Source organism: Schistocerca cancellata, chromosome 3 (assembly GCF_023864275.1).
Source record: "Schistocerca cancellata isolate TAMUIC-IGC-003103 chromosome 3, iqSchCanc2.1, whole genome shotgun sequence".
NCBI lineage: Eukaryota > Metazoa > Arthropoda > Insecta > Orthoptera > Acrididae > Schistocerca > Schistocerca cancellata.
The window spans coordinates 918,319,395-918,332,342 of NC_064628.1; the positions used below are offsets into that span (position 1 = coordinate 918,319,395).

General features: G+C 45.4%; 1 protein-coding gene across 1 annotated transcript in view; it reads right to left on the reverse strand.

The window, feature by feature from the left end:
* LOC126176650 (arylsulfatase B-like) overlaps nucleotides 1-12,948 on the reverse strand; it is a 100,053-nt gene that overhangs the window by 28,680 nt on the left and 58,425 nt on the right. The window contains exon 5 of the mRNA XM_049923808.1: nucleotides 9,443-9,695. Coding sequence (XP_049779765.1) covers nucleotides 9,443-9,695 — 253 coding nt within the window. The remainder of the gene's footprint in view (nucleotides 1-9,442; nucleotides 9,696-12,948) is intronic.

The following is a 12,948-nucleotide window of genomic DNA, read 5'->3' on the forward strand; positions in this document are numbered from 1 at the left end:
GGGTATCTTCAACCCTGAGAAATATCATAGGCTACTTTAGGAAGTTGTATTATCTTTCTGTGTATTAATAATATTTTTAAATGTGGTGTAGGTGAGTAGGATGCGAACGACGCTGGTGCGATAGTCGGCTTCCTTTAGCGATTAAAGGTTATTCCGCGAAAGTGGAAATCTTATGTTATTTTGCACCCAGTGTATGATATTGAGTTGCTACAACACTTCGCATAGCTGGAAATTTTCAGTTGGGATGTGTTGTTGTTGAGGCCTTCAGTCCAGAGACTGAGGAGATGGTTGTTGTTGTTGTGGTCTTCAGTCCTGAGACTGGTTTGATGCAGCTCTCCATGCTACTCTATCCTGTGCAAGCCTCTTCATCTCCCAGTACATACCGCAACCTACATCCTTCTGAATCTGCTTCGTGTATTCATCTCTTGGTCTCCCTCTACGATTTTTACCCTCCACGCTGCCCTCCAATACTAAACTGATCCCTTGATGTCTCAGAACATGTCCTACCAACCGATACCTTCTTCTAGTCAAGCTGTGTCACAAACTCCACTTCTCCCCAATCCTGTTCAACACTTCCTCATCAGTTACGTGATTTACCAATCTAATCTTCAGCATTCTTCTGCAGCACCACATTTCGAAAGCTTCTATTCTCTCCTTGTCCAAACTATTTATCGCACTTGTTTCACTTCCATACATGTCTACACTCCATACAATTACTTTTAGAAACGACTTCCTGACACTTAAATCTATACTCGAAATTAACAAATTTCTCTTCTCCAGAAACTCTTTCCTTGCCATTGCCAGTCTACATTTTACATCCTCTCTACTTCGACCATCATCAGTTATTTTGCTCTCCAAATAGCAGAACTCCTTTACTACATTAAGTGCTCGTTCCCTAATCTAATTCCCTGAGCATCACCAAAATTAATTCGACTGCATTCCATTATCCTCGTTTGGCTTATGTTGATGTTTATCTTATATTCCCCTTTCAAGACACTGACCATTCCGTTCAAATGCTCTGCCAATTCGTTGCATGTCTCTGACAGAACTACAGTATCATCGGCGAACCTCAAAGTCTTTATTTCTTCTCCTTGGATTTTAATTCCTACTCCGAATTTTTTTGTTTCCTTTACTGCTTGCTCAACATACAGATTGAATAACATCGGGGAGAGGCTACAACCCTGTCTCACTCCCTTCCCAACCACTACTTCCCTTTCATGCCCCTCGACTCTTATAACTGCCATCTGGTTTCTGTACAAATTGTAAATAGCCTTTCGCTCCCAGTATTTTACCCCTGCCATCTTCGGAACTTGAAAGAGAGTATTCTAGTCAACATTGTCAAAAGCCTTCTCTAAGCCTACAAATGCTACAAACTTATGTTTGCCTTAACTTAATCTATCTTCTAAGATAAGTCTTAGGGTCAGTATCGCCTCATGTCTTCCAACCTTTCTACGGAATCCAAACTGATCTTCCCCGTGGTCGGCCTCTACCTGTTCTTCCATTCGTCTGTAAAGAATTCGTGTTAGTATTTTGCTGCTGCGACTTATTAAATTCATAGATAGGTAATTTTCTCATATGTAAACACCTGCTTCTTTGCTATTGGAATTATTATGTTCATCTTGAAGTCTGAAGGTATTTCGCCTGTCTCATAGATCTTGCTCACCAGATGGTACAGCTGCGATAGTTTCTCGAATCCAGCATATGTCGCAGCAATGTCATGTCCTCCAGAACTTGGATGCAGAACGTCAGATGGCCTTACGAGCTGGAGAGACATCATAACAGACACGAGCCCGTCGCATTTTAGATGCTGAACGTCATGCGTCTGTTACAGCTTCCGAGACGCAGAGCCTCATTTAAAGACTGTGCGACAAATAGAACGACGTCGCACCTTTACATGGCGAACATTGGAGGCTTCTGGTGAGGCTGCATTGGAATATGATCTTTTAATTGACTATGTTAATTATAAATTATGTCATCTTAATGGGATGGATCAAAATGTAGGTACTATAATGCACTGGAATGGGAGATAGAAATGGTCGGTACGGTTTCTCTGGTGGCTAAATCTCTCATCCAGTACCATGTGTGCCAGAGGAAAGCTCTACTCCTTTACTAATACTTTGAATCGAGGAATTTTTTAATCACAGTAAATACGACGCATGGTTTCATATTCTATATGCAGCAAAATAGAAACACATTCATTATGTACCTGCCTACCGACCCTGCATACTTTTTTGTGTATATTTGTCTACACCATTATATACAGAGATGCTTATAAATTGCTACCTCACCTATTCCCATCACTCATCATACCATGACTACTGATACGCGAGCGCAGCTGCGGTTAACAGTTAGTGTAAGATATAACACTCTTATCATAATGACTGTGACGCAAAATATATAGACTGGCTGGTTAAGTATAAGAGAGTGCCTGGCGGACCCAATCTTTTGAAGGTTGCGGCAGTGCCTATAATGGAAGTCCTTCTGTTACACATTAATCACGGTTTGGGCGACAACACGACATACATGTGTATGGAGTCATCTACCTGACCCATTAGACAACGAAGTTTCGTATTGTGAACAACTCATACGTTTGTAAGGGGTCATCTTCTTTATCCGTAAGATAACTGAGTTTCATATTCTTATGGATAAAGTTGATGCCATCATACATATTTATGATGTTTTGTCACGAAAACACTTATTAAACTGAAGATGATGTATGAATCGAAAGTAGATGCCTCCATACAAATTTATGACATTTCGTCACGAAAACACTTATTAATCTGATGGTGATGTATGAATCTAAACTCGTAATTAAAGGAAGTGGTAACCACACAGTCTGTGACTTCCATGTATTTTTATAGCATCCTTCGTGCTAACACAACCTTCAAATTACGTAAAAATGGGTGCATACCTCGTACATGACTTCACGTCAAACCTCGACTGTAAGCTTATCAGTTGTCAATGTCAATGAAATTTGCCAACAACAGTGTAAGATGTTATTTTTTTTCCGAAGGCTTGCAGTTTCAGCATTTCACTATGCCATTTTCAGACACCATATGCATCTCTCCGATAAGACGAAAATATCATATAGAGTCATAAATATCTGGATGTAATGAATTCAATCGGCACACTAGTGCCTCATTCGAAGACTTGATGAGCAACAAAGTTGGTATCAAACAACTGTAAGAAATTTTCGTTTTATTTGGATAGATGCATAAGGAGACTGAAGATGGCTCAGTCAAATGCTGAAACTGGTAGACATAAAATAAAATAAAATAACATCTTAAGTTTCATGGCTGCTGGTGAATTCCATTGACATTGACCATTACTTAATCAGTCGATGACCACTGTCCATGACGGACTAACAGAGACAATCTTATTAGGATGAATGAAACAATAAATAAAATAAAATAAGTGAATGAACCATGCCCGCTGATGCAGTGACGCTTGGGAATGGTTAGCAGGCGATTACATCTAAATCTGTGCATGCACATACATATACTTTGCGGGGAAGGGCGTGGTGGAAGATAATCGCCATGTAGCACATATCAGAGTTTCTGCCCTTTCCAGTCGTGTATGGAGTGGGGGAAGAATTACGGCTTCGATGTTTCTGAGCTTTCAGTATTCCCATTCTCATCGCTGTAAGTTGAAACCGCAATGGATGACGACCAACAGTTTTACTGTGTTATGAATTCGAGCCGAACAATCCCATAGCCTGCTCCAAGTGACCTTAGGTATCCTCGGTCTTGTAGAAAGAGCAACACCAGCTTTGGTCGCTGGTCGAAGGTGTTCCAGTGTGTTCCCAAGGTTAACTCATTTTCTGGCTGGGCGAAGTTGCGGTGGCGCACCGGGCCTTACTTCGAGCCAGTCCAGTTCAGATTCTATCGGTTGTGTTCACGTGTCTTCTTTCCAAAATAACGACACAATCTTCAGTTACTTAGCATTTCCGTAATCAATGGTCTCCTCGGTCTGATGTATCATCAGGGCATGGCCGTGTTCTTCTGTTTCATATCTCTTTAATCCCTTATCGGCAACTGGAGTAGCGCAAGCCAATTCTATAGCGTAGACTGTATAGTCTGCACATTTTTTAAAAATATTTCTCTAATGGAATTTTTGTGTTGCACACACACTGCAACACCTTCTAACCTCCAAACGCTAAAGACGGTCATAGAAGCATGGTCTTTGGCGAACGTACTTCTCAACGAAAAGCAATTCTGGAAAGTTTATGTTTTTTGCGTTCTTGTGGTTGTATTACCACCACAACAACGCAAAAAATATGATTAACATAAACTTCATCCTCTAACACGTTTTTCACCGAGAAGTGAAATACCACTTTTTATACATGTACCTTTAAAATTTTTTTAATATAACGAAATATTTTCTTAAAAACTTTTGTCCTCTGTTTTATCCGTTAGTGATTGAATTTCAAAAAATTCTGAAACAGGTGTATCTTTTTATTTTTGAATGAGAAACGAAATACCAGCTTTCGTACTTCTAGCTTCCAAATAGCTTTATTACCGAGATATATTATACAAGCAATTCTCCCTATTTCACCGCCATAGGGGCTCAATTTCCAAGAAAAGTGTAACACAATCTTTATTGCCAACCAAGAACCCAAATTGTAAATTCCATATATTTAGCTTTAAGCATGCTTTCATAGTTAACTATTACATGTAACAGCCCCTTAAGTGTTGAATATCCAAAAGCAATGAAACATCTTTTTTTTTTTTTGTTTGTAACCGAGAGATGAAATATCGGTTTTCAAATATACTTGAGCAGTTCTTTATTAATAATTTAAAATGGTTCAAATGGCTCTGAGTACTATGGGACTTAACATAAGGACATCACACACATCCACCCCCGAGGCAGGATTCGAACCTGCGACCGTAGCGGTGGCGCGGTTCCAGACTGAAGCGCCTAGAACCGCTCGGCTACAATGGCCGGCTATTAATAATTTATTTTCAAAAACCTCTCTCCCATTACTTTACGCTCATAGAGGTTAAACATCAATAAATTCTGAAAGATATATTTCTTTATTGCTAGCGAAGAAACCAAATACTAATTTTCACAGGTCTCGCTTCAAAATTGCCTTAATTGCGTCTGTTTTTCAAAGAAGGATAGAAACATTTCATCTCCTATTTCATACACTTAGGGGTGGAATTTCGAAGAATTCCTTCTTAAACGGCACTTGATATTCCTGCACCAAGTGCTGCATGAATTTTTGGGAGATATGCCACTGGACATTCGGCACGAATTGAGGTTGAAACAAGATGCCGCGGCAATAAATTTCGCAGTTCGAGTCAGAAATTTTTCAAACGTCGTCTACGGGGACAGTTGGATTGGTCGAGGTAGACCACATGGTTGACAACTATGATACGTCGATTTAACCCCTTTGGACCTTTCCTTGCGGGGACACACGAAGAGTTTTGTTTCTCAGATCCCTGTCCAGTTAGACGAAGATCTGGTTGCACGGATCATGACTGTGGCAAAAGTGATTAAGCATGTACCACGCTTGTTGGACCGAGTTTAAGTGAACTTACTGCGTAAATGCACTGTGTGCAGCGAACTTGGTGGTCTTCGTATCGAAAAGCTGTTGTAATAGCATTGTTAATAGTAGAAAAGTTTGTACACCTTGCTTTCGTTGTAACATGAAAACGAGCCATTTGCAGATATGGGTTCATATATAAAATTAAATCTACTAATTACCCTCCGCAACCTCTAGAAGTGTTTAACATGAATTCTGAAACACCCTATATATAGATATTTAAACAGAATGTTCTCAAAATTTAGTATTTGCGATTAAGGGTTTACTTGTAGATCTACCAGGTTTTGCTAATTCCTTTCAACAATTTCAATATTCCACATTAACGCTGCAAGTGGTACTGGTAAGCATACGAGTATATACTACTGGTCCGTAATACTGTTTACTACTTTATTTGGTACAAATTAGCGATTATATTGCTGTTACTATATTCATAACGGTTTGTCTGATAACTAAGAATATGACTGCTTTTATTATTGCACCGGTTTGCTGTATGCCACAGATGGATTGGAAGAATTTCTACTGCGTTTATTATCACTTTTATGTTTCTTATTTCGTGGGCTTGAGATATTAGCTACCAAGTGAGTAATTGGTATGAATATTTACGGATAGGCTTTGAGGCACTCGTCTCAAGAGCAGGATTTGTGTTCAAGTAGCATTTGTTTCCTATAGATTGACACTTCTGATGTCTCCTGGCATAAGCGACGGGAAGTTGAACTCTCATTAACATTTCCTATATTATATAGTACACAGTCAATACGGGGGTTCTTTGTTAGCATATTTTTAGCTAGTTTTCTTCCTCGCCTTTTATGTAAGGAAAGAGATTCTCACCAATTCATTTCCTAGTTACATCCATTCCCCCTTAAATTACATCTAAAATTTTAGCCGCTGAGTTAATGTACACTATTTCCGCTGACAGTTCACCTGCATGAAAATGCTTATAATATACAACATGACGAAAATAGTATTTGCACACATTTCAGTATTATTTACTCCCCTTTGTATAATTTTTATAGTTACAGGGATCATATCGATACTAGTGAATATTATTTTGAGATCTAAACGATTTGTCATTGAGGTCGCATAGTTCTGTGATACATAAAATTTTGAGTGACTGCGTACTGAACTGATCGGAAGACGTTACAGAACAGCATGCAGAAGTTTCGGAATTTGCAGGAGACTTTGATGCAGGTAGTGTAGCAACTGTTTCTAGAGTTTCGAACACTAACACATTAGTAATACAGCATCAAGTGAACCAGTTAGTGAAACGTCCAGTACAGATGCAGCACGTATGGTAGACAGTATACCTGTGTTTCAAGAATCGTTTTACGTAAGTCGCGGAACTGACACCGATTCTGAAGTGGGTACTAATGTGAATAATAAACATGGTCCACAACTGGTTGTGAATCACACTTCTTTGGGAAATGTCTTCCTCCTGAACAGAGGTAGTTACACTGCTAATATCGTATAGATTTTTCAAACTTACCAACGAAACTACCATGTACAATTTCATGCTCCTGATTCATTCGTATGAATATTCACCACCCCATAATCGATGCTAGACTTAGGAATGTGTAATACACTCCTGGAAATGGAAAAAAGAACACATTGACACCGGTGTGTCAGACCCACCATACTTGCTCCGGACACTGCGAGAGGGCTGTACAAGCAATGATCACACGCACGGCACAGCGGACACACCTGGAACCGCGGTGTTGGCCGTCGAATGCCGCTAGCTGCGCAGCATTTGCGCACCGCCGCCGTCAGTGTCAGCCAGTTTGCCGTGGTATACGAAGCTCCATCGCAGTCTTTAACACTGGTAGCATGCCGCGACAGCGTGGACGTGAACCGTATGTGCAGTTGACGGACTTTGAGCGAGGGCGTATAGTGGGCATGCGGGAGGCCGGGTGGACGTACCGCCGAATTGCTCAACACGTGGGGCGTGAGGTCTCCACAGTACATCGATGTTGCCGCCAGTGGTCGGCGGAAGGTGCACGAGCCCGTCGACCTGCGACCAGACCGCAGCGACGCACGGATGCACGCCAAGACCGTAGGATCCTACGCAGTGCCGTAGGGGACCGCACCGCCACTTCCCAGCAAATTAGGGACACTGTTGCTCCTGGGGTATCGGCGAGGACCATTCGCAACCGTCTCCATGAAGCTGGGCTACGGTCCCGCACACCGTTAGGCCGTCTTCCGCTCACGCCCCAACATCGTGCAGCCCGCCTCCAGTGGTGTCGCGACAGGCGTGAATGGAGGGACGAATGGAGACGTGTCGTCTTCAGCGATGAGAGTCGCTTCTGCCTTGGTGCCGATGATGGTCGTATGCGTGTTTGGCGCCGTGCAGGTGAGCGCCACAATCAGGACTGCATACGACCGAGGCACACAGGGCCAACACCCGGCATCATGGTGTGGGGAGCGATCTCCTACACTGGCCGTACACCACTGGTGATCGTCGAGGGGACACTGAATAGTGCACGGTACATCCAAACCGTCATCGAACCCATCGTTCTACCATTCCTAGACCGGCAAGGGAACTTGCTGTTCCAACAGGACAATGCACGTCCGCATGTATCCCGTGCCACCCAACGTGCTCTAGAAGGTGTAAGTCAACTACCCTGGCCAGCAAGATCTCCGGATCTGTCCCCCATTGAGCATGTTTGGGACTGGATGATGCGTCATGTCACGCGGTCTGCACGTCCAGCACGAACGCTGGTCCAACTGAGGCGCCAGGTGGAAATGGCATGGCAAGCCGTTCCACAGGACTACATCCAGCATCTCTACGATCGTCTCCATGGGAGAATAGCAGCCTGCATTGCTGCGAAAGGTGGATATACACTGTACTAGTGCCGACATTGTGCATGCTCTGTTGCCTGTGTCTATGTGCCTGTGGTTCTGTCAGTGTGATCATGTGATGTATCTGACCCCAGGAATGTGTCAATAAAGTTTCCCCTTACTGGGACAATGAATTCACGGTGTTCTTATTTCAATTTCCAGGAGTGTAGATTAAGTAGTTTTATCGATTAGGTCTACCATTTCGAGAGAGGACGCACTGACGGGTCAGTATCTCATTCCTGTTGTTGTTGTGGTCTTCAGTCCAGAGAGTGATTTGATGCAGCTCTCCATGCTACTCTATCCCGTACAAATCTCCAAGTACCTACTGCAACCTTCATCCTTCTGAATCTGCTTAGTGTATTCATCTCTTGCTCTCCCTCTACGATTTTTACCCTCCACCCTGCCCTCCAATACTAAATTGGCGATCCCTTGATGTCCCATAACAAGTCATACCAATCAATCACTTCTTCTAGTCAAGTTTTGCCACAAATTCCTCTTGTCCCCAGTTCTGTTCAGTACTTCCTCATTAATTACGTGCTATTCCCATCTAACCTTCAGCATTCTTCTGTAGCACCACATTTAGAAAGCTTCTATTCTCTTCTTGTCTAATCTGTTTATCTTCCTTCTTTCACTTCCACACATGGCTACACTCCATTGCAAATACTTTGAGAAAAGGGTTAGTTAAATCTATATTCGATGTTAACAAATTTGTCTTCTCCAGAAACGCTTTTCTTTCCATTGGTAGTCTACAGTTTATACCCTCTCTACTTCGACCATCATCAGTTATTTTGCTTCCCAAACAGCATAACTCGTTTACTACTTTAACTGTCTCATTTCCTAATCTAATTCCCTCAGCATCACCTGATCTAATTTGACTCTATTCCATTATCCTGGTTTTGCTTTAGTTATCATCTTATATCCTCCTTTCACGATATTGTCCATTCCTTTCAACTGCCCTTGCAGGTCCTATTTTATTGTTATGCTCAGTTAAACGTTTTTCAGTGTTAGTTACATGGATAATGCGGATGCCGCTTTTTTGATTGGCGGTGTACTGCCACAACTCACCGGCCAGTATGCGCCTGTTGGGGTCGCTGATGTAGAGGAACTTGTTGATGACGTCCTGGGGTGCGTCCAGCCACTTTGCGGCGTCGCCCGCGTGCACGGCCTGGTGCGCCAGGTACAGGAACAGCGGCTTCTGCGAGTCGTGCTGCTGGATCAGGCGCTCCGCCTCCTCTGTGAAGACGTCGGTCGCGTACCGCCCGGCGAACTCCCAGGCGGTCGTCATGTTGCTGTGCATGTCGTAGCCTGCGCCGATGTCCTGCACGGAAACAAGCAGTTCTTCTCTGGGGATTGGGCAACCGTGACGTAAAGCAGTCACTTGTGACTGACACTTCGTTCTATAGTCAGGCAGGGTGACAACTATTGAACTACATGAAAACAAACATAAATTATTTACAAACTACGGCGTGCACATAACATGTAAACGTCACTTTTCCAATGTAGGCTATGACGCATTCGATAGGCCTGCCATCTAGGCGCGAAATGGTTGGACGTCCACGATTCTTCACAGAACGTGGGAAAATGGAAATTTGGGGTAAGTTCTATGGCAACAAACTGCTCAGGTCATCGGTCCCTAGGCTTATGCACAACTTAATCTACCTTACACAGAACGTGGGAAATTGGAAATTTGGGGTCAGTTCTATGGCAACAAACTGCTCAGGTCATCGGTCCCTAGGCTTATGCACAACTTAATCTACCTTACACAGAACATGGGAAAATGGAAATTTGGGGTAAGTTCTATGGCAACGAACTGCTCAGGTCATCGGTCCATAGGCTTATGCACAACTTAATCTACGTTAAACTAACTGAGCCGTGCGTGGCTCATGTTCCCGCCATCATTTATTTTACAACCTGTTTTCAAGGTACTTCCACCTCACCACGATAATTTAAATTACTACTTTCACTGAGTTGCCGCTTTGCCAGACCGTGAGCGGCGTTAGCAGCGCGTATCGATACATCCCCTCTCGTAGTAGCTTTGCTCGACTGCTATTACTTCCGGCTCATTGTCTGTTGTAGGGGAGTTGGGATCGCCAGTTCGGATTGCGAGTTCGGGTCTGCCAGTCCGTTCGAAAGCGTCCTGAGCGCAGTCCGGATCTGCCAGTCGGGGAGATGCAATGCCGCACTGGTGCAGTCGGGTTGGAGCAGCAGTGAGGTCTGCGTCGACGTGGCTCGCCCGACCATTGCCGCCACGCACCACTTGAGACGGGCCACGGTTTTGGTGGATCGTCGGTCGGTCGTCCTACCGGACGACGCGTTTTGGCTCACCGATCGTTCATGAGTCGTGTGTGTGTGTGTGTGTGTGTGTGGTGTGTGTGTGTGTGTGTGTGTGTGTGTGTGTGTGTGCATCGACTCCCGATTTGTCCTCGTGCTTGCTTAGTTAGTGTTGGGTATCGTTCAGGTCTTCGTGCAAGTGTTTGTCAGGCTGTGTGTGTAGCTAGCGTTATTTCCTTTGACAAGTTATTTTAAATGTTGTCGGGGTGTTGCCTCTGAGATGTCGGTCGTGTCATCGGGCGACGCGTAACTGGTTCTCCGAGCGCTTCTCGGCCCCTTCAGTTACCATCTTGTTTAAGTTGGGATGGTCCTTTCCTGGTTCAGGGATGTCGTTTAGCCAGTGGGCGTGTTTCCTCTGCATGGTTGGGTCCGAGCCAGTATTTCCGCCGTCGTGTGTCTGGAAATAAGTCGGAGACGCACCGGCAGTGCAGTCGCTAAGGAGCAGCAGTTTCGGACGGATCAGCAGGCAGTCGGTCGGTTGGTGCGGACCAGGGAGGACATCTCCGGGCGGTGCAGTCGCCTGGGTTCACTGCCTGGCCCTGCGCAGTGTCGCAGCGTGTGTGGAGCTGTCCGATCGCTAAGAGCTCCGGCATTCTCGCCCGCCGCGCCAACATGTCTGGACGCCAGAAGGGAAGACGAGGAGAACAAGTTGCCGCAATCGTTAGCCTCCTGGGCCAGGCGCTTGGACTGGACAGCAAGCAGAAGAGGAAGAAACCTCTACAGTGCTTTCGCTGTCAGAAGTTGGGGCACTTCGCCGCGGATTGCACAGGAGTACTCGCGTGTTTGAAGTGTGCAAAGCCACACCTCACTCGCGACTGTAAGAAGCCTAGGGAAGCCGCTGCAAAATGTTGCAATTGCGGCGGTTCCCACGCTGCCAATCACCGTGGCTGCAGCTACCTCAAGAGCCGTGGCCGCGGGAGGGAGCGGAACACACACCGACGGCGAACCACTGCGCAAGAAGAGGTGACAAGGAATCAAGAAGCGGTAATTTCTCTGCCCGCGCATCACGCCACTGGTACTTCTGCCGGTGCTGGCGCGAGTGGAGGGCTGTGCTGCTGCAATTCCAACAGCATTCACAAGATCGACGATGCTGTCGCCAACGCAGTTGCTGCTCTCAAATCTGCCATGGCAGGTGAGAGGGCCGCACTCCGGGCCGAGGTGGACGAGGTACGCCTCCAGCTCGCGCAGCATCGCGAGTTGCTGGCCTGTAAGACTCGCAAGGGGCGAGAAAGTTACGACTGCCACCGCCGCCACGCATACGGACGCTCTCCCGGCTCCTGTGGTAACGCAGGGCGCTGTGGGGGCGCCCACGGAGGTAGCGAATGAGATGTCTGCCCCCTCCTCGAAGGAGGATGGCCAGCGGAAACAAGATTCCGAACCAGCCCTACCAGCAATACGAGATGACGTGACCGAGGACATCGAGACGCCCGCCCGCCCTTCCGAGGACAAGGCGGGACTGCCGCTGCTGGGAGATGAAGTCACAACTGCTGCGCCCATCCGAGAACAGGACACAGGAGAGGCGGTCCACACGCCGCCAGCAGAGACAGAGATCACTGCGCCAGAACTGATGAAGATGGTCGCAAAATCATTGCGTGGCAACACGTTCGCGCATCACAATACCCCGTACCCTTTTACCGCCTCCAGTGTTCCTAAACCACCTCTACCCCATAAGCCTTATGATTTCGGTTGGGCAATTGCAAATCTCTCCGCCATCATTCCTAAGAGTGACTTGGACCTTATAAACCGCTTCCCTATTTTTACCGATTATGACTGGCAGCGTATAATCGCTGCTATTCCGAGAGTTAAGCAGAAGAAGAACAAACATTCTTCTTCCTCTCGCCGCTAGTTTCCTAGCACTTCTTGTATTTTATCCTGTCGAGCTCAGACAAGTTTTAGCAAACCCTTTTTTTATCCCAGCCAATTTTATCTTTATACTTGTGGAGTAAATGTCAAATGACAACAGACTCCGATATTGTAGACCACCTCAGAGGAGGTTGTCCATACTAGAGAGCTGCAGGCAGGCAGTCGTCTGGGTTCACTGCCTGGCCCTGCGCTGTGTCGCAGCGTGTGTGGAGCTGTCCGATCGCTAAGAGCTCCATGGTTCACCGACCCAGGACATGGAAGCTGAGTGTAGCTTTGACATACTCTTTTGTGGATTATCTCGTTTGTAACATTTCCGGTTTGAATTCTATTGTATTGATTGACTGGAAGCAAGTCGTTGTGTCGGTCGGACCGTGGCT